The sequence below is a fragment of the Heptranchias perlo genome, chromosome 4 (genome assembly GCF_035084215.1).
Source record: "Heptranchias perlo isolate sHepPer1 chromosome 4, sHepPer1.hap1, whole genome shotgun sequence".
NCBI classification, from domain to species: Eukaryota; Metazoa; Chordata; class Chondrichthyes; order Hexanchiformes; family Hexanchidae; genus Heptranchias; species Heptranchias perlo.
Window position 1 is genome coordinate 8199100 of NC_090328.1, and position 22516 is coordinate 8221615.

A 22516-nucleotide genomic window follows, 5' to 3' on the forward strand; every position below is an offset into this window, starting at 1 on the left:
CCGCCCTTATCTCTCTCTCTCTCTCGCCCTTATCTCTCTCTCTCTCTCTCGCTCGCCCTTATCTCTCTCTCTCGCTCGCCCTTATCTCTCTCTCTCGCTCGCCCTTATCTCTCTCTCTCTCGCTCTCGCCCTTATCTCTCTCTCTCTCGCTCTCGCCCTTATCTCTCTCTCGCTCTCGCCCTTATCTCTCTCTCGCTCTCGCCCTTATCTCTCTCTCTCTCTCTCTCTCGCTCGCCCTTATCTCTCTCTCTCTCTCTCTCGCCCTTATCTCTCTCTCTCTCTCTCTCTCTCTCTCGCCCTTATCTCTCTCTCTCTCTCTCTCTCGCCCTTATCTCTCTCTCTCTCTCTCGCCTTATCTCTCTCTCTCTCTCGCCCTTATCTCTCTCTCTCTCTCGCTCACCCATATCTCTCTCTCTCTCTCTCTCGCCCTTATCTCTCTCTCTCTCTCGCACACCCATATCTCTCTCTCTCTCTCTCTCTCTCTCGCCCTTATCTCTCTCTCTCTCTCTCTCTCTCTCTCTCTCGCCCTTATCTCTCTCTCTCTCTCGCCCTTATCTCTCTCTCTCTCTCGCCCTTATCTCTCTCTCTCTCTCTCGCTCGCCCTTATCTCTCTCTCTCTCTCTCTCGCTCGCCCTTATCTCTCTCTCTCTCTCTCTCGCCCTTATCTCTCTCTCTCTCTCTCTCGCTCGCCCTTATCTCTCTCTCTCTCTCTCTCGCCCTTATCTCTCTCTCTCTCTCTCTCGCCCTTATCTCTCTCTCTCTCTCTCTCGCCCTTATCTCTCTCTCTCTCTCTCATCGCCCTTATCTCTCTCTCTCTCTCTCTCGCCCTTATCTCTCTCTCTCTCTCTCGCCCTTATCTCTCTCTCTCTCTTGCCCTTATCTCTCTCTCTCTCTCTCTCTCTCTCTCGCCCTTATCTCTCTCTCTCTCTCTCTCTCTCGCCCTTATCTCTCTCTCTCTCTCTCTCTCTCGCCCTTATCTCTCTCTCTCTCTCTCTCGCCCTTATCTCTCTCTCTCTCTCTCTCTCTCTCGCCCTTATCTCTCTCTCTCTCTCTTGCCCTTATCTCTCTCTCTCTCTCTCTCTCGCCCTTATCTCTCCCTCTCTCTCGCCCTTATCTCTCTCTCTCTCTCTCTCTCTCGCCCTTATCTCTCTCTCTCTCTCTCTCTCTCTCGCCCTTATCTCTCTCTCTCTCTCTCTCAGCCCTTATCTCTCTCTCTCTCTCTCTCTCGCCCTTATCTCTCTCTCTCTCTCTTGCCCTTATCTCTCTCTCTCTCTCTCTCTCGCCCTTATCTCTCTCTCTCTCTCTTGCCCTTATCTCTCTCCCTCTCTCTCTCGCCCTTATCTCTCTCTCTCTCTCTCTCTCTCTCTCTCGCCCTTATCTCTCTCTCTCTCTCTCTCTCTCTCTCTCTCGCCCTTATCTCTCTCTCTCTCTCTCTCTCTCTCTCTCTCTCTCTCTCTCTCTCGCTCGCCCTTATCTCTCTCTCTCTCTCTCTCTCTCTCTCTCTCTCTCTCTCGCCCTTATCTCTCTCTCTCTCTCGCCCTTATCTCTCTCTCTCTCTCGCCCTTATCTCTCTCTCTCTCTCGCCCTTATCTCTCTCTCTCTCTCTCTCGCCCTTATCTCTCTCTCTCTCTCTCTCGCCCTTATCTCTCTCTCTCTCTCTCTCGCCCTTATCTCTCTCTCTCGCCCTTATCTCTCTCTCTCGCCCTTATCTCTCTCTCTCTCTCTCTCTCTCTCCGCCCTTATCTCTCTCTCTCTCTCTCGCTCGCCCTTATCTCTCTCTCTCTCTCTCGCTCGCCCTTATCTCTCTCTCTCTCTCGCTCGCCCTTATCTCTCTCTCTCTCTCGCTCGCCCTTATCTCTCTCTCTCTCGCTTGCCCCTTATCTCTCTCTCTCTCTCTCTCTCTTGCCCTTATCTCTCTCTCTCTCTCTCTCTTGCCCTTATCTCTCTCTCTCTCTCTTGCCCTTATCTCTCTCTCTCTCTCGCCCTTATCTCTCTCTCTCTCTCTCTCTCGCTCGCCCTTATCTCTCTCTCTCTCTCTCTCGCTCGCCCTTATCTCTCTCTCTCGCTCGCTCGCCCTTATCTCTCTCTCTCGCTCGCTCGCCCTTATCTCTCTCTCTCTCTCTCTCGCTCACCCTTATCTCTCTCTCTCTCTCGCTCACCCTTATCTCTCTCTCTCTCTCGCCTCACCCTTATCTCTCTCTCTCTCTCGCTCACCCTTATCTCTCTCTCTCTCTCGCTCACCCTTATCTCTCTCTCTCTCTCGCTCACCCTTATCTCTCTCTCTCTCTCGCTCACCCTTATCTCTCTCTCTCTCTCGCTCACCCTTATCTCTCTCTCTCTCTCGCTCACCCTTATCTCTCTCTCTCTCTCGCTCACCCTTATCTCTCTCTCTCTCTCGCTCACCCTTATCTCTCTCTCTCTCTCGCTCACCCTTATCTCTCTCTCTCTCTCTCTCTCTCGCCCTTATCTCTCTCTCTCTCTCTCTCCTCGCCCTTATCTCTCTCTCTCTCTCTCGCTCACCCTTATCTCTCTCTCTCTCTCTCGCTCACCCTTATCTCTCTCTCTCTCTCTCTCGCTCGCCCTTATCTCTCTCTCTCTCTCGCTCGCCCTTATCCCTCTCTCTCTCTCGCTCGCCCTTATCTCCCCTCTCTCTCTCTCTCTCCCTTATCTCTCTCTCTCTCTCGCTCGCCCTGATCTCTCTCTCTCTCTCCCTTATCTCTCTCTCTCTCTCGCTCGCCCTTATCTCTCTCTCTCTCTCGCTCGCCCTTATCTCTCTCTCTCTCTCTCGCTCGCCTTATCTCTCTCTCTCTCTCTCTCTCCCTCGCCCCTTATTCTCTCTCTCTCTCTCTCTCTCGCTCGCCCTTATCTCTCTCTCTCTCTCGCTCGCCCTTATCTCTCTCTCTCTCTCTCTCTCTCGCCCTTATCTCTCTCTCTCTCTCGCCCTTATCTCTCTCTCTCGCTCGCCCTTATCTCTCTCTCTCGCTCGCCCCTTATCTCTCTCTCTCGCTCGCCCTTATCTCTCTCTCTCGCTCGCCCTTATCTCTCTCTCTCGCTCGCCCTTATCTCTCTCTCTCGCTCGCCCTTATCTCTCTCTCTCGCTCGCCCTTATCTCTCTCTCCTCGCTCGCCCTTATCTCTCTCTCTCTCTCGCTCGCCCTTATCTCTCTCTCTCGCTCGCTCGCCTTATCTCTCTCTCTCTCTCGCTCGCCCTTATCTCTCTCTCTCTCTCTCGCTCGCCCTTATCTCTCTCTCTCTCTCTCGCTCGCCCTTATCTCTCTCTCTCTCGCTCGCCCTTATCTCTCTCTCTCGCTCGCCCTTATCTCTCTCTCTCGCTCGCCCTTATCTCTCTCTCTCGCTCGCCCTTATCTCTCTCTCTCGCTCGCCCTTATCTCTCTCTCTCGCTCGCCCTTATCTCTCTCTCTCGCTTGCCCTTATCTCTCTCTCTCGCTCGCCCTTATCTCTCTCTCTCGCTCGCCCTTATCTCTCTCTCTCGCTCGCTCGCCCTTATCTCTCTCTCATCGCTCGCTCGCCCTTATCTCTCTCTCTCGCTCGCTCGCCCTTATCTCTCTCTCTCTCTCTCTCTCTCTCGCCCTTATCTCCCTCTCTCTCTCGCTCGCCCTTATCTCTCTCTCTCTCTCGCTCGCCTTATCTCTCTCTCTCTCTCGCTCGCCCTTATCTCTCTCTCTCTCTCTCTCGCCCTTATCTCTCTCTCTCTCACTCGCCCTTATCTCTCTCTCTCTCTCTCGCTCGCCCTTATCTCTCTCTCTCGCTCGCCCTTATCTCTCTCTCTCGCTCGCCCTTATCTCTCTCTCTCGCTCGCCCTTATCTCTCTCTCTCGCTCGCCCTTATCTCTCTCTCTCTCGCTCGCCCTTATCTCTCTCTCTCGCTCGCTCGCCCTTATCTCTCTCTCTCGCTCGCTCGCCCTTATCTCTCTCTCTCGCTCGCTCGCCCTTATCTCTCTCTCTCTCTCTCTCGCTCGCCCTTATCTCTCTCTCTCTCTCTCTCTCTCGCTCGCTCGCCCTTATCTCTCTCTCTCTCTCTCTCGCTCGCTTCGCCCTTATCCCTCTCTCTCTCGCTCGCCCTTATCTCTCTCTCTCTCTCTCTCTCTCGCTCGCCCTTATCTCTCTCTCTCTCTCTCGCTCGCCCTTATCTCTCTCTCTCTCTCTCTCGCTCGCCCTTATCTCTCTCTCTCTCTGTCCTCTCTCGCACTTATCTCTCTCTCTCTCGCCCGCCCTTATCTATCTCTCTCTCTCTCGCCCGCCCATCTGTCTGTCTCGAAGAGTTTGGAAACAAAATGATTGTGAATGAGAGGAATGAGTAACTCTGATGAGAAAACATTTTGGTACATGGACTTTTATCACATATGGAGTGGGGGGGAAGGTGGGGGTCGAAAATGAAGTGTGAAGTTATGTTGTACAATTCAGTGACCCGTAACATCTACAATAAGAAACAGAAAGTGCTCTTTAAAAGAAAACCACAAAATCCATGGCAGATTTGTCAGTAACTGGAAAGGGAAGTGATGCTTCCTGTTCGATAACCAATCCTGGCATGGGTGGAGGATTGGTTATCGAACAGGAAGCAGAGAGTTGGGATAAATGGTTCATTTTCGGACTGGCAACCAGTAACCAGTGGTGTTCCACAGGAGTCGGTGCTGGGTCCCCACTCTTTACAATCTATATTAACGATTTGGAGGAGGGGACCGAGTGCAACATATCAAAGTTTGCAGATGATACAAAGATGGGAGGGAAAGTAGAGAGTGAGGAGGACATAAAAAACCTGCAAGGGGATATAGACAGGCTGGGTGAGTGGGCGGAGATTTGGCAGATGCAATATATATTGGAAAATGTGAGGTTATGCACTTTGGCAGGAAAAATCAGAGAGCAAGTTATTTTCTTAATGGCGAGAGACTGGAAAGTACTGCAGTACAAAGGGATCTGGGGGTCCTAGTGCAAGAAAATCAAAAAGTTGGTATGCAGGTGCAGCAGGTGATCAAGAAGGCCAACGGAATGTTGGCTTTTATTGCTAGGGGGATAGAATATAAAAACAGGGAGGTATTGCTGCAGTTATATAAGGTATTGGTGAGACCGCACCTGGAATACTGCATACAGTTTTGGTCTCCATACTTAAGAAAAGACATACTTGCTCTCGAGGCAGTACAAAGAAGGTTCACTCGGTTAATCCGGGATGAGGGGGCGGACATATGAGGAGAGGTTGAGTAGATTGGGACTCTACTCATTGGAGTTCAGAAGAATGAGAGGCGATCTTATTGAAACATATAAGATTGTGAAGGGGCTTGATCGGGTGGATGCAGTAGGATGTTCCAAGATGGGTGAAACTAGAACTAGGGGGCATAATCTTAGAATAAGGGGCTGCTCTTTCAAAACTGAGATGAGGAGAAACTTCTTCACTCAGAGGGTGGTAGGTCTGTGGAATTTGCTGCCCCAGGAAGCTGTGGAAGCTACATCATTAGATAAATTTAAAACAGAAATAGACAGTTTTCTAGAAGTAAAGGGAATTAGGGGTTATGGGGAGCGGGCAGGAAATTGGGCAGGAAATTGGACATGAAGCTGAGTTCGGATCGGTCAATGCCCTGTGGGTGGCGCAGGAGGGCCCAGGGGCTGTGTGGCCGGGTCCTGCTCCTACTTCTTGTGTTCTTTAGATTGTGGTTGGGATCAGATCAGCCATGATCTTATTGAATGGCGGAGCAGGCTCGAGGGGCCGATTGGCCTACTCCTGCTCCAATTTCTTATGTTCTTATGTTCTTATGTTCAATTGGAGACCCGTCAGCAGACTTGCTGTTAACCCATCTCCTCTCTTTCTAGAGGATGAGGTGTTAAACTGTGGCCCCATCCGCCCTCCCAGGTGGACAGAAAAGATTCCATGGCCAAAATTCGAAGCAGGGCAGGGGAGTTCTCCCTGGTGTCTTGGGCCAATATTTATCAAAAGCAGAGTTGGATAAATGAACGTAAGAAATAGGAGCAGGAGCGGGAGTAGGCCATCCGGCCCCCTCTGTGCTTGAAGAGGAGAAATTTGCAGGGCTATGGGGAAAAGAGCAGGGGGAGTGGAAATAATTGGATAGCTCTTTCAAAGAGCCGGCACGTGCACGATGGGCCGAATGGCCTCCTGCTTTTTCTGTAAGATTCTATGATTTAGTAAACAGTGGTGGGTGAAACCAGGAGTGAATGTCATTGACAACAAAGGTCCTTTCTGGGTTGGGGGAGGGTTAGTAAGAGGAGGAGGATGAGGCGGCCGTGGATATTTTGAGGAAAAACTAGCACAAATGCTGGAAATACACAGCAGGCCCATCCTCTGGAACGAGAAGAGATGGTTAACAATGAGTCTACAGGTGGGTCTCCATCTGAAACAATAACCCGTCACATCCCTTTCAGATGCTGACAGACCTGCCGTGCATTTTTATTTCTTAGCAATTTCTGTTTTCTGTTGTGGATGTTACGGGTCGGTGAATTGTGCAACATTACTTCAATGATCAGAAAATGTGTTTGGGTGTGGAAGGCAATTTGGCTCATTACAGTTTGTCCATCTATCCAGCGTCTACAGTTCTCCTGTTCCCGCCCCACCCCCCCCCGCCTTCATCCCCACCGTGCCCCTCATAAAATCCTCTGCATCGACTGTTAATTCATAGAATGTTACAGCACGGAAGGAGGCCATTCAGCCCATCGTGCCTGTGCCGACTCTTTGAGAGAGCTCTCCAATTAGTCCCACTTCCCCATAGCCCTGCAAATTTCTCCTTTCAAGTATTTGTCCAAATCCCCCTTTGAAAGTTATTATTGAATCTGTTTCCACCGCCCTTTCAGGCAGCGCATTCCAGATTATAGTTTTAAAAAAAATTCTCCTCATCTCCTCCCCGCCCCCCCCGCCCCCAACGGTTCTTTTGCCAATTATCATAAATCTGTGTCCTCTGGTTACAGATCCTACTGCAGTGGAATCAGTTTCTCCTTATTTACTCTATCAAAACCCCTTCGTAATTTTGAACACATCCATTAAATCTCCCCTTAACCTTCTCTGCTCTAAGGAGAACAATCCCAGCTTTTCCAGTCTCTCCACATATCTGAAGTCCCCTCGTCCCTGGCACCACTCTAGTAAATCTCCTCTGCACCCTCTCCGAGGCCTTGACGTCCTTCCTAAAGTGTGGTGCCCAGAACAATACTCCAGCTGGGACCTAACCAGTGTTTTACAAAGTTTTAGCATAACTTCCTTGATTTTGTACTCAATGCCTCTATTTATAAAACCCAGGATCCTATATGCTTTTATAATTAATTCCAGGACACTTGCCTCCATTACCTGGCAGTCTGCTCCACAAAGCTGATCATTGTTTGCCGGTACCGTTTCATTGCAAAATGTAACTTGGCTGCTCCTACCGCACGTTAAAACGTTGGATAGAATCAGGACAGTCCAAAATACCGAGAGTCAACAGAGGAATCCAGTTGGAGGCACCATTTGCAACATCCTTTTGAAGCAACTTGTAATCTTGCACAAGGTCTAAAGTCATCCATGGCTTAGTGGGTAGCACTCTCGCCTCTGAATCAGAAGGTTGTGGTTCAAGTCCCACTCCAGAGACTTGAGCACGAAATCCAGGCTGACAATTAGAGGGGCCGTCTTTTGGATGAGAATTTAAACTGAGGCCCCCGTCTGCCCTCTCAAGTGAATGTAAAAGATCCCACCTCACTATTTTGAAGAAGAGCAGGGGAATTCTCCCCAGTGTTCTGAGCAATATATATCCCTCAACCAATACCTTTTTAAAAAAAAAAACCAGCTGATCTGGTTGTTATCACATTGTTGTTTGTGGGATCTTGCTGTGTGCAAATTAGCTGCTGTGTTTCCTACATTACAACCTGAGGTGGTGAAAGGTGCTATATATAAATGCATGTTCATTCTTTCTTTCTATATTCCTTGACGTAAGATTTGCAGAATTCTCTTGCTTTTCTTGACCGCTCCCTAATCTCCTGAGAGCCGCTGGACGCCGTCCTACGGCTTTCACCTTTTCCTGTTGTTTATTGGAGCTTTTCCATTCCAGTTGCTGTAGGTGAGGTGTGACGTTTATGCCCTCATTAATACGGAATCTCTCACCCCGCCCGCTCACCATTTTTCCTTTGTGAGTACACCTCGTTTTAAGAATGCTGAAGAAGTACGTGCTATCCATGTACATAATGTACAGTGCATGTCTACTCATTACCAATGTGAATGGTGAAGCCTTGACGTGATTGTTACGGCTGGTGGTGCCCTATTAAAACTAGGTGATTTACAGGCATTACAGAGACTGGTGCTGAGAGAGAAAATGTCACAGGAAACAATTGGTGTTTATACAGCACTAGTAGACCTATGACCTTTAGAGTCCTTGACCTCCACTGGGCTCTCCTGTCGTAACCCCCATTGTGATTCTCTGTGAATTTCATAGAACTACACAGTATTTACAGCACAGAAACAGGCCATTCGGCCCAACTGCTCTATGCCAGTGTTTATGCTCCACTCGAGCCTACTTCATCTAACACCATCAGCAAATCCTTCTATTCCTTTCTCTTTCATGTGCTTATCTACCTTAAATGCATCATGTACTTACCTTAAAATGCAACTATGCTATTCGCCTCTACCCACTCCATGTGATAGCAAGTTCCATATTCTCACCACTCTCTGGGTAAAGAAGTTCTCGTGAATTCCCTATTGGATTTATTAGTGACTACCTTATTTTTACAGCCCCTAATTTTTGGACTCCCTCACAAGTGGAAACACTTCTCTACGTCTACCCTATCAAACCCTTTCATTATCTTAAAGACCTCTATCAGCTCACCCCTCAGCCTTCTCTTTTCTAGAGAAAAGAGCCCCAGTCTGTTCAGCCTTCCTGACAGGTATAACCTCACAGTTCTGGTATCATCCATGTGAATCTTATTTTCACTTCTCCAGTGCCTCTATATTCTTTTTATAATATGGAGACCAGAACTGTGCCACAGCACTCTTAAGTATGGTTCTATATGTTGAACATAACGTCTCTGCCCTTCAATTCTATTCCTCTAGAATTAACCCCAGTGCTTGGTTTGCTATTTTTTTTATGGACTTGTTAACCTAGTTATGAATTTCAGACAAAATGAAGATTTAAAGAATTGTTCTCGATTCTGCGAGCAGTAAAAAAAAACTGCTGCAAAACTTTGCGCTATTTAGATGTTCACTATTTGCTGGGGGAAATACCTAACTGAAGTTGAATGTGGGGAAGTGCTGTGTAAATTGTTATAAAAAGATTTGAAGAGGAACATTAGTGGGAGGGTAATTGTCATTTTTATATGTGTTAATTTTTATATGCGGAGAGATTACACAAACTAGGGTTGTATTCCCTGGAATTTAGCAGATTAAGGGGTGATTTGATCGAAGTTTTCAAGATATTAAGGGGCACTGATAGGGTAGATAGAGAAACTATTCCGATCGTTGGGAGTCCAGGACTAGGGGACATAACCTAAAAATTAGAGCCAGGCTTTCAGGAGTGAAGTTAGGAACCACTTCTACACGCAAAGGATGGTCGAAGTTTGGAACTCTCTTCTGCAAACGGCAGTTGATGCTAGCTCAATTGTTAATTTTAAATCTGAGATTAATAGATTTTTGTTAACCAAAGGTATTCAGGGATGTGGGGCTACGGCGAGTATATGGAGTTAGGTCACAGATCAGCCATAATCTCATTGAATGGAGGAACAGGTTCAATGGGCTAAATGGCCTACTCTTGTCCCTATGTTCCTTTTGTTATTTAGAAATAAAAACTTGCGTTCACATAGCACCTTTCACTACCTCGGGACGTCCCAAAGCGCTTCACAGCAACATACTTTTTGAAATGTGGTCAATGTTGTAATGTTAAAACTCAGCAGGAAGAGGTTCCTTTCAAAGAAAATATTATAATTGCCTCGTCCTTAGTCAGCTGCGTGTCTGACACTTGCTTAAGACTCCGAGCCTGAGAGAGCCTCGTAGGTAGAGTTTCTGTTTGTTTGAGGTGGACGGGCGCACGCTTTCCCTCTGGGGACGCGCTGCACTTGTCCTCGGGATGTGGGCGTCGCTGGCAAGGCCGGCGTCTATCGCCCATCCCTCGTTGCCCTGAGAAGGTGGTGGTGGTCCTTCTCCTTGAACCGCCGCAGTCCGTGTGGTGAACGGCGCTCCCGCAACAGTGTCGGGTGGGGAATTCCAGGATATTGACTCGGCGGCCACGCAACGGTGATGTGGGCCCAAGAGAACTTGTGTGCAGATTGGTAAAGGGTCATGGTGTAGGGATGACCCCCCCCCCCCCCCCCCACCAGCCTCACCTACCAAGTGTGTGCTCGGACAATACAGAAACTTAAGCAGCTAAATCCACACAACTTAGCAGCATAGAGAAGCTCCCTTTTGCTTGCCCGGCCAGAACCATCCTAAATGTTGGGGGATTCAGTTGGCAGGGATCATAGAAAATAGGAGCAAGAGTAGGCCATTCGGCCCTTCGGGCCTGCTCCGCCATTCAAAATGATCATGGCTGATCGTCTAACTCAATACCCTGTTTCCTCTTTTTCCCCATATCCCTTGATCCCTTTAGCATTAAGAAATATATCTATCTCCTTCTTGAATACATCTAATGACTTGGCCTCCCCTGCCTTCTGTGGTGGAGAATTCCACAGGTTCACCACCCTCTGAGTGAATCGCTGGAGGGTGAGGAATTACAGCCTGCATTGGCAGGTCTACCGCCTCAGGCCCTGTTAATCATAGACTCGTACAGCACAGAAGGGGGCCATTTGGCCCATCGTGCCTGTGCTGGCTCTTTGAAAGAGCTATCCAATTAGTCCCAACCCTCCCTGCTCTTTCCCCATAGCCCTGCACGTTTTTCCACTTCAATTATTTATCTAATTCCCTTTTGAAAGTTATTATTGCATCTGCTTCCACTGCCCTTTCAGGCAGCGCATTCCAGACCATCATAACTCGCTGCGTAGAAACATTTCTCCTCATTTCCCCCCCTGGTTCTTTTGCTAATTATCTTAAATCTGTGTCCTCTGGTTACCGACCCTCCCGCCAGTTTCTCCTTATTTAGTGAATTAACTCTAGGATACTGTGGACTTGCCTGGCTCAGATCTCGGATTACTGAGTCACGGATGGACAACTCCGTTCCAATTTACCTGTCATCAGGTGTGTCATCTTGGAGCCAGATGGACCCCCAAAAAGACCCAGCGCTTTCTCTTTATTGCTCTACTGTCAGACTTCCATTATTCAGCTTTTGTTGTGTTGTCAATGAGGTTTCTTTTCCCCCACTCTTTTCGCTGCCAATTTAATGCTCCGGATTGATTTATTTTTAATGTAAATCCCACTTGTATGTCCCTAAATCTCCTTCGCAACAAGGCTGAAGAATCCAACTTTTTCTCAGTAACTCCCCCTCCGATGCTAGGGATCAGCCTCCTGGTCCTACTCTGCATTGCTCCAGGTTTTGGATGCGCCCCTCGTCCTTTGATGTTTGAACTCAGTAGTTGAGGTGTGTCTTGACCAGGGCACTGTACACCTCCCGTTCTGATGGTGTCGACCACTCGCTGGGATATGGTCCTCTTTAGGTGCCCTCTCTCTCTCTCTCTCTCTCTCTCTCTCTCTCTCTGGGACCTCGCCCGAATGGCCATTCTTTACGTGCTAGCCCAGCCGGTGCGGTTTGACCCCGGAGGCATGACGGCCACACGCGATCACGTCCCCACCTGTGCACTTTCCAGCGGGGAGCTCTGACCGTTTCCCCGACAGAAACTTTTCCTCACTGGCGGGAGGGTCAGTAACCAGAGGACACAGATTTAAGATAATTAGCAAAAGAACCAGAGTGGGTGGGGGGAGGAGGGGGTGGCGGGAGATGAGATTTTTTTTTAAATGCAGCGAGTTGTTGCGATCTGGAATGCACTGCCTGAAAGGGTGGTGGAAGCAGATTCAATAGTGACTTTCAAAAGGGAATTGAAAAGGAATAAAATTTCAGGGCTATGGAGAAAGGGCAGGGGTGTGGGACTAATTGAATAGGTCTTTCACAGAGCCGGCACAGGTACGATGGGCCGATTGGCCTCCTTCCTTCTGCGCTGTAAGATTCTATGATTTCCCTTCCTCCCTATCCCAGGGACACTGGATCCAATTGTATTGCTTTGATCTCTAACCCAGCACAGTCTAGCAATCAAATTTTCCTTGGAGCAGAATACTTCAAAGCAGTTGCCGTATCTCTGTGGAACGCACTTTGTTTTAAGCGTCAGTGTAGGTTGATGTGGGCTTGGCAGGCAAGGAAAGTGCTAATGGCCATTTACAAAGGGGTTGCTTGTACCATCTGAAAACAGACTTCCACATTGTGATAAGTGCTGTGATAAAACCACAACACACACTTCCAGTGTGACCGACTCCTCGTTCTGCTGACCTCCTCGCTCAGCTGAGGTCGTGCTATGTTCGACTGGGCCCCAGCCCTTTTATGACCCTGTTCCACCAATCAGCTGCTGGTCTTCTCGTGTCTAATTTAGCTCATGTGAAATTTTTTTTTAAAAATAAAAATTTTAAAGGGAAGTGCAAACCTGGAACTCTCTTCTCCCCAAAAAACTGTTGAGGCCGGGGGGGGGTCGTTTGAAAATTTCAAAACTGAGATTGCGAGATTGTTGTTAGGCGAGGGTATTAAGGGTTATGGAACCACAACGGGTAGATGGAGTTAAGATACAAATTAGCCATGATCCAACTGAATGGTAGAACGGGCTCGAGGGGCCGAATGGCCTCCCCGTTGCTTTTTGACTATTCGCATGACCTCCCCAGTTCACCACCTCAGCTCTTTAATTCTAACCCTTTCCAGCTATGGCTTCCCAGTAACACACCCTTACACTGAGATGCTAGTTTTTAAGTTAATAGATGTATAGTCTTTTTATTTCCCCCCCCCCCCCCCCGCCTCTTTTTTTTGCCTCTCCCAGGAGATTACATGGCTGCGGGAGTGGGGGGAGTTGGTGGCGGGGGCAGGGGGTTAGGTAGGAAATGTCAATGGAATCATACAGCGCAGAAAGAGGCCATTCAGCCCACCGTGTCCGTGCTGGCTCTTTGAAAGAGCTATTAATACAGGGGTTGATTTCAATAAAGACAGCAATTCTATTGATAGTTTTAAAGAAAATGATTCCAATACAAGGCTAAGGAATGTCGCTCCATCTAATATTTGGGGCGGTGGTTGGTTGTAATGGGGGCTGCTACTTGTTGAGTCAATAGTGGGTAGCCGGGCTTGGCTTGTCGCATGGCTCCATGCAGTTCTACGGTAAGCAAAATGTAATTTTAAATGAGGTCTGAGCGACATTAAACAAGTTAATTTCATTTCGATTCCCCATTTTATGTTTCCTCTGCATAGCCCGTCTCTGGAGTTCTGATAACTCCCAAGGCTGTGCAATGAAGAAATGTGAAGTATTTCAAAATAGGGTTCCAGTTTGCTTGCACAGTCTAGCAACGATACGCTATATATATTCATAAAAAATTGCAATTTATTTTTTGTTGCTTTTATTTACCAAATGATTTTGAAAACACGGTCTCAGCCGGCTTTTTATCGTACAGGTGGCGGAGGGAAGAGGAAGGGCCGGAGTAAAAAATGGAAAGAAATGCTGAGATTGCCCCACGTCAGTCAGTGCGAGGAGCTGCGAAAGACTGTCGGTAAGCAACGACTCGACTTGAGAAATGTGTTGATCAGACGTAAGCGGCCGTATGCAGAGATCACCTTGGAAGGCGACATCTGCTGAAAGGAATACGGCCAAGAGTGATGGAAAACTAACACCCGCACAGCAGTGTTGGAAGGCCTTTTGTTTTTTCGCGAATTTCTGTAACTGGCACCTAACTCACCCCTAACGATTTGATTGACTGATCAATCAGGATGTGTAAAACTGAAGTCATTGACAGGGGACAAGAAAGGAAGGTTAGGTAATGCTAAAACATAACAGGTTTGAGAATGGTACCAGGGATGAGGGACTTCAGTTATGTGAAGAGACTGGAGAAGCTGGGATTGTTCAGTTTAGAGCAGGGAAAGTTAAGAGCTGGTTTAATAGAGGTGTTCAGAATTATGAAGGGTTTTGATTGAGTAAATAGGGAGAAACTTTCCACTGGCAGATGGGTCGATAACCAGAGGACACGGATTTAATGTAAATGGCAAAAGCACTAGAGGGGAGATGAGGAGAATTTTTTTATGCAGCGAGTTGTTATGATCTGGAATGCACGGCCTGAAAGGGGGGTGGAAGCAGATATATATCGCCGTTCCTTCACCGTCGCTGGGTCAAAATCCTGGAACTCCCTTCCTAACAGCACTGTGGGAGAACCGTCACCACACGGACTGCAGCGGTTCAAGAAGGCGGCTCACCACCACCTTCTCAAGGGCAATTAGGGATGGGCAATAAATGCCGGCCTCGCCAGCGACGCCCACATCCCATGAATGAATAAAAAAAAATTCAATAAGAACTTTCAAAAGGGAATTGGATAAATACTTGAAAGGGAAAATTTACAGGGCTATGGGGAAAGAGCAGGGGAATGGGACTAATTGGATAGCTCTTTCATAGAGCTGGCACAGGGACAATGGACCAAATGGCCTCCTTCTGTGCTGTGCCATTCTGTAATTCTATGTAATTACACAGTTACAACTGGCGTGAAAACCAAGTAATGTTGGTTTCATTTGATATTTTTGGGTGACACTGCACTTTTTTTGCCCCCCCACCCAACCCTAGACCCAGCAGAGTTATGAACCCATAATCCAGGCTAACACCTCAGTGCAGTACTGAGGGAGTGCTGCACAGTTGGAAGTGCCGTCTTTCGGATGAAACCGAGGCCCCGTCTGCCCTCTCAGGTGGTCGTTAAAGATCCCCTGGCAGAGGAGCAGGGAAGTTCTCCCTGGTGTCCTGGGCCAATATTTATCCCTCAACCAACACCTCAAAAAAGCAGATTATCTGATCATTATCTCATTGCTGTTTGTGGGAGCTTGCTGTGCGCAAATTGGCTGCTGCGTTTCCTACATTACAACAGTGACTACACTTCAAAAAGTACTTCAATGGCTGTAAAGCGCTTTGGGACGTCCTGAGGTTGTAAAAATCGCTATATAAATGCAACTGGCTCTTTTCTTTGCTGAGAAAGAAATGCTATTGCCATTTCCTGCAGAGTCGGATTCTGCAAGTTCAGTGAGCAGCTAACGAAGTTAAGTTGTGGTTTGAGATTGCAACAGGAAATACTACCCGTATTCAAAATGCTATTGACCATATCCATGTTCCCACCTCCCTGTTGTTTTAAACAAATTAAACAATTTTTTTTATAAAAGAAAAACTTTTTCTTTTCCCCTCTGCACATTATGCAACATGTTTCGATAAAGTAACGTTGAGTGGCGTGTCCCCAACGCTCGCCACTGAGAAGCCCCTTTCCGTTAACAATGAATGTACCGTTTAGAAAGCTTGGCCACAAGCCACTGGCACGTGACGAGATTCCTGGCTTACAGGAAATATCAGCATAGACCTACCTTTTGTGATGAATCAGCTGATGAGTTGTTTTTTTTTGGGGGGGCGGGGGAAGATTGAGGTTTCAGTAATTGTAGGTGCCAAAACAGCCACATTATGTTGGGCCATTTAACAACTTCTGGCTGTTCACAAGAAGAGACAATAAAACATGAGTTATAAACCCACCAGCTGCAGAATTATTTGAAGTGGGAAATAATGCTTTTTAAAAAAAAAGGTTGAAATGTCCAGACAAAGTAAACCGTGAAATTTCACTTCCCTTGCAGACAAAGTCTGTAAGTGACCCTTTTTTATTTAAAACAAAACTGCAGAGGTAAGGTGTTAAATAGCAGCAAAATCCAGGGCTGTTAGAACAGCAGTGAAAGAAAGACTTGCATTGATATAGCTCCTTTCACGACCTCAAAGCGCTTTACAGCCAATTAAATACTTTTTTGAAGCGTAGTCACTGTTGTAATGTAGGAAATGCGGCAGCCAGTTTGCACACAGCAAGATCCCACAAACAGCAATGTGATATTGACCAGATCATTTCTTTAAATGAAGTTAATTGAGGGATACATATTGGCCGGGCTGCTCTTCTTTGAAATAGTGCCGTGGGATCCACCCGAGAGGGCAGACGGGGCCTTAGTTTAACGTCTCATCTAAAAGTCGGCACCTCCGACAGTGCAGCACTCCCTCAGTACTCCACCGGGAGCGTCAGCCTCTTAATTCAGATTATCTGATGACTCCAATTTTTCTTAAGCATTAAATTCCCGCTCGGCTGTGTTATTTATGTCGCTTAATGCAAATTATTGGATAACTTTTTTGTTTGAGCACAAAACAGTCCCCTGCAAATTAACAAAATCCCATTACCCGTTGCCTTGATAACTCCAATTATAGCCAGACAGTTGTCACTAATGATGAGTCCATCCTTGAAATCCAGACCTAGATTGCCAATCGATGGAACTTCCATTGCAGTTACCCGTGCAGTGAATTGGGGTTCTCTCTACCTTCCAATTCATTTACTTGTTGGAAATGCAACATTTTAAGAATGGTTTAGGTAGATGGTTGAAGGAAAGTGGGGGAATAAGGGGATATAGGAGTAGAGTGGGCACATGGGATTAGGACCACTGTTTACGTGGAAGATAAACATCAACACAGACTGGTTGGACCGAACGACCCTATTTCTGTGGTCTAATTTCAATGCACACGCAACACAGGATTAAGCTTGTAGATGCCTTTTATTATGCCTGAATGAAGCTCCTATTTGGGCTGAAGCCTTTGAACATACAATTAAGCCTTTGGGCGGGGGTGGTCAGACGGCGTTCCCATTAGGAAGGGTGTAACGTTCAGTCCCTGGCATTTCCAAATGATCTGAAGCGGGAACTTCAGCTTGTTCATCTCTTCTCTCAACCACTTCCCCCTCCGCCTTCCAGCTCGGGGGATACACCCCAGCTACTGGCCAGCAGAGATTAGAGACCTGAAGACAGACCAGTGATCGAACCTGGAAATTTTCTGGTCTGCGAGGCTCCGTGTCGCACCATAGGAATATAGGAACAGGAGTAGGCCATTCAGCCCCTCGTGCCTGCTCCGCCATTTGATAAGATCATGGTTGATCTGTGATCTAACTCCATATACCTGCCTTTGGCCCATATCCCTTAATACCTTTGATTGCCAAAAAGCTATCTATCTCAGATTTAAATTTAGCAATTGAGCTAGTATCAATTGCCGTTTGCAGAAGAGAGTTCCAAACTTCTACCACCCTTTGTGTGTAGAAATGTTTTCTAATCTCACTCCTGAAAGGTCTGCTTCTAATTTTTAGACTGTGCCCCCTACTCCTAGAATCCCAACCAGCAGAAATAGTTTCTCTCTATCCACCCTATCTGTTCCCCTTAATATCTTATAAACTTCGATCAGATCACCCCTTAACCTTCAAAACTCCAGAGAATACAACCCCAATTTGTGTAATCTCTCCTTGTAACTTAACCCTTGAAGTCCGGGTATCATTCTAGTAAACCTACGCCACACTCCCTCCAAGGCCAATATGTCCTTCCGAAGGTGCGGTGCCCAGAACTGCTCACAGTACTCCAGGTGCGGTCTAACCAGGGTTTTGTATAGCTGCAGCATAACTTCTGCCCCCTTGTACTCTAGATATAAAGGCCAGCATTCCATTAGCCTTATTGATTATTTTCTGCACCTGTTCATGACACTTCAGTGATCTATTGGGCTTTTATTGTAGTGTTGAGAGAAGGGGGTCCTGAACCTGTGCGGGGTGGGTCCTCTACTTACTCTATGTTAAGTCGCATGCAATTATAGGGACATACGAACAATGACGGACAGACAACGACCCTCTTGTCTATCCAGCCTGCCCCACACAACTGTGATGCCTTGTGCATCACAATATACACACTCTCCACCCCACCCAGAATCCATGTGATCTCCAGGAAGAGGCGAGAAACCAGATTTAGAAATCCAAGCCAATTAGGGAAAAAAAAAATCTGGAAAGTACCTCTCCGATCCCCTTAGGCAATTGAAATTGGTCCAGGAGATCACCGGCCCTGATTAATGTTACCATTTTGTAAGAGCTGATCTCCGCCCCAGCCAGAAAACAGGTCTGGCTCTCGCTTGAAGGAATTCAGCGAATCAACATCCACCGCACGAGCCGGCAGCCTGTTCCAGAGGTCCACTATTCTCCTGGAAAAGAACCACCTCCTGAGATCTAACCTCGATCTGGCCTTGCATAATTTGAAATTGTGGTCCCTGGTCCTCCCTAACCATTTTAATTGAAACAAACTGCCTGCACAAATCTTCGCTGGTCGAACAAACAACCCGTGAAGAAAGAAAGAAAGAAAGAACTTGCATTTATATGGCGCCTTTCACGACCTCAGGATGTCCCAAAGCGCTTCGCAGCCAATGAAGTTCTTTTTGAAGTGGAGCCACTGTCGTGATGTAGGAAACGCGGCAGCCAATTTGCGCACAGCAAGATCCCACAAGCAGCAATGTGATAATGACCAGATAATCTGTTTCAGTGATATTGGTTGAGGGATAAATATTGTCCAGGACACCTGGAAGAACTCACCAGCTCGTCTTCGAACTCGTGCCGTGCGATCTTTTATGTCCACCTGTACTCGTTTTATATATTTTAATTTGAGATAGTAATTCGACCACAAACTGCCTCCGTGATCTTTTTGACCCCGAGCTGTGCTTCGGTCCTCCAGGATGGCCTGGTTCCAACTCCGCAATGCCTTTGTCACCTCTGAGCTCAATTGTCCTGTAAAGGTGGTCTCCAGAGTTCCGCCCTACACAAACTCCAAGTCATGCCGGCCTCTTGCGCGCGCGTCCTATTCCGTATTCAGTCTCACTCGCCTATCCCTCCAATCCTCACTGATGAGTTGCCCTATCCTCAACACACAGACTTTCGAACCCTTGCCCTCACCATACCCCTGAGATCTCCTCTAGTTCCATGTCCCATCCCTCACCCTCTCCTCCTCTTCTGAATCTGGACTGCTGCAAGTTTCTCTCTCCCACCCCACCCCCCGGTCCATTCACCCATTGGTATCGGTGCATCCAGCCATTTGAAATTCTTCCCGAAATCCGTGCTGTGCACCATGAAGACTTTTCAAAACCTACTTCTTTGACCTCTGCTTCAGTCACCCATCCGAGGTGGTCTCCCAATCCCAGCTCGGTGTCTGAAATGCCCCTTTGCCAAGCTCCTTTCAAGGCATTTGGTTCTGTTAAAGGCACTGTGTAAGTGTAAACCATTGTCGATGGGATTTCAGTGAAGTGGAAAGGTCCCATGTGAAATGTTTATACCCTGTCCATTTGAACTGCGGAAAAACACCCGGCAGTAGAATTGCAGATATCTGGCCTTTCATACTTGGAGAGAGTGCCCTGAGCTGTATAACATAGTCATAGAACACAGAAGGAGGCCATTCAGCCCATCGTGCCTGTGCCGGCTCTTAGAAAGAGCTACCCAATTAGTCCCACTTTCCCCGCTCTTTCCCCATAGCCCTGCAAAGGTAGTGGGCGCAATCTGAGATGGTGAATTAAGATCATCGCACGAGAAGCTTATTGGCACTGTATGAAGGCCCCTCCACCCCCTGAAATCCTGGTGTACAGATCCGAGCGCGCATGGTTTTGCATCTGAACTTGAATGCTGGTCCTAAGCAAATTCAGGATCACGCAGAGCTTTGCTATGTACCCTTTAACCACCTCGTTGTGTGTGAAACCTCCAGTGGTTTGGCTAGCAGTAGTAAATAGCTTGCTTTTCTCTCCAGTACAAGTTGCACATTGTTCAAAAGTGGACGTATCGTCTGCCAGTGTGTGAAAGGGCAACGTAAGGAATTTCAAGAGCAGCTTCAATCGCGTGGAACGCAACTCTATGATCAGGATGTTTAGTTAGAAACCTTGGCTACTAATGTCCTACTTGAGTTTGGACATGAAAGGTTTAGGCAAGCCCCTTTACCTCTCCACCTCTCTCTCCTCCTTTAAGACTCTGATATTGCTTCTGAAGGTTTTGGTGACAGTGCAGCAGTAAAATGTTTCCCCCCCCCCCCCCCACCCAGTGATGAAGCCCGGTTTCAGTTCCCTATCCCTAATCTGTCTCTATCTTTCCCTGCAAACCAGTCCTCCTTCCTTCCTGTCCCTGTGCTGCTGACATAATGTTTTTTTTTTTGCTTTCACTATGAGAGTGGTGAAGTGATCTAAGGGAGGGTGAGTATGTCCCTGACTTGAAACAACTTCTTGTTCTTGGCCACCGAGAATAGAGTCGATTGAGGAGCATGTCGGGGGGGGGGGGGGGGGGATTTTTTTTTTATTCGTTCATGGGGATGTGGGTGTCGCTGGCGAGGACAGCATTTATTGCCCATCCCTAATAAAATCGGTAATGATCTGCCTGCCAGCAGTGGGAGCCAGTTGACCTTTCCAGAGTGAGATCGGGCAAGAAACGGGTTGAAGAGGTTTGAAGGCCAGGTGAGTTGGGGGGAGTGGGGGGTAAGTGAGGGATATAAAGGGGAAATGGGCATCAAACACTTTACGTTCCTCCAACTCTGGCCTCTTGTGCGTCCCACACTTTCTTCTCCCCATCGTTGGAGGCCGTGCCTTCAGCCATCTTACCCCTACACTCTGGGATTCCCATTCCAAGCCCCTTTACCCCTCCACCTCTCTCTCCTCCTTTAAGACTCTGCTTAAAACCTAGCCCTGTGACCAAGCTCTTGGTCACCTGTCCTAATATCTCCTTATATGACTCGGTGTCAAATTTTGTTTTGATAACCGTTCCTGTGAAGCGCCTTGGGACATTTTACTCCGTTAAAGGCGCTACATAAATGCAAGTTGTTGAGGGAGAGAGTTCAGCATGAGATACACGGGGTAACCTCCGATCAATTTTAAATAATGTGGGGGGAGGGAGTGGAGCGAGAGAGAAAACAATAAAAGGGAAGGGGAGAGTGAGAGAAGCAAGTACCGAAAAAGATAAAAGGGGAAAGAATAAAAAGTGAGAGGAAGTAGCCAGTTTTATAAATTTAGCTGTGAGTGCTTTAGCAAAAAGAATACAATTGTTTCTGTACCGGACGCATTTGCATTTTTGTGTGAAAGGGGGAAGGGGGAAAGAAGCCCTCCAAAAAATAAAAGGCGGGGCTGAGAAAGATTGACAAAAGCAGGAGAGATCCAAGCAGGGCCGCGATGCACCATTTTATTAGTTAAAGACCATAAAGGAAAAAGTGATTTTTTTTTAAAAAAATGAATGAAGTGGAAAAGCTCTTGGTTTAATTAGCCCATTTGAAATAAATGGGTTAAGGACTGCACTAAAATAATGTGCAGGAATTTATCCAGATGTGTTAACTGATGGGCTAGAAGTAGACCACAGAGGAAGCTGAACTCAGTAATAAGGAGTTTTGGGCAGAAGACCAGGTGATTTTTTTTTTGGGGGGTAGTGGGCGGGGGGGGAAGAGGGGAAGCGGGGAAGCTATGTTTTTTTTAAGAAAGAAAGTAGAAGAGCCCAGATTTTTAGAAAAACAGTGGGATATTTTTCTTGACATCAAAGGCTAGATATAAATGTTGTTATTTAGAAACTACTTGAGTTGTAGTTTGGTGTTGTTGAGCCCCATTGAAAGCTAGAACTGCAACGCAGGCTCCAAACAACTCTTGTCCTCTTAAGTTAGGATGCCTTTAAATCATTATCGTTGCCAACGTCTAATCTGATATCGAGACGTTTGTCAAGTTCTGGTCAAACTAGTCGAGCAGGATGGGATTTTATCTTGCAGCATTTTGCTTGTTGGTATTTTGAACATCTGCCCGTTTGATGCAAACAGTTGCCGATTCGAATGGCGCTGGCTGAGCTCGCGTAGAGTATGCTGGTTTGAATTCAAGGCCAAGCGCACAGCTTTCCCCGATGGCCCAGTTGGTAAAGGCCCAGGGTTATACTGAGCAGAGAAAGAAAGAAAGTCTCTCATTTATATAGCGCCTTTCACGACCTCAGGACGTCCCAAAGTGCTTCACGGCCAATTAAATACTTTTGAAGTGCAGTCACTGTTGTAATGTAGGGAAATGTAGCAGCCAATTTGTGCACAGCAAGATCCCACAAACAGCAATGTGATAATGACCAGGCAATCTGATTTCTTTTTTGTAACGATATTGGTTGAGGGATAAATATTGACCAGGACACCAGGGAGAACTCCCATGCTCTTCTTTGCAATGGGGGCCATGGGCTCTCTTACATCCACCCAAGAGGGCAGACGGGGCCTCGGTTTAACGTCTCATCCGAAAGACGGCACCTCCAACTGTGCAGCCACGCCTTCAGCACTGCAGCGGGGGTGTCAGCCTAGATTCTGTGCTCTGGTCTCTGGAGTGGGGCTAGAGTGGAGGGTCCCTGCTGCGTGCTGAGCCAGGCGATCTGAGCAGCAGCAGGGATTGTTGTAAAGAGCCTCCGCGCCCTTGGGTTAGAAGGAGGGCTGTGAGAAATTGGCCGGGGTTCCCGATCCTGCTCGCTTACCCTGGTGACTCCCGCTGGGAAAGTGGGTATCGGGTGAGAACACGACCGGGGTCTGTGGGCTCGCACTTGTCACTTGGACGTAGTCA

General features: G+C 47.5%; 1 protein-coding gene across 1 annotated transcript in view; it reads left to right on the forward strand.

The window, feature by feature from the left end:
- Nucleotides 1-22516, forward strand: part of LOC137320720 (G protein-coupled receptor kinase 5-like) — a 141552-nt gene that overhangs the window by 28620 nt on the left and 90416 nt on the right. The window contains exon 2 of the mRNA XM_067982434.1: nt 13539-13634. Coding sequence (XP_067838535.1) covers nt 13539-13634 — 96 coding nt within the window. The remainder of the gene's footprint in view (nt 1-13538; nt 13635-22516) is intronic.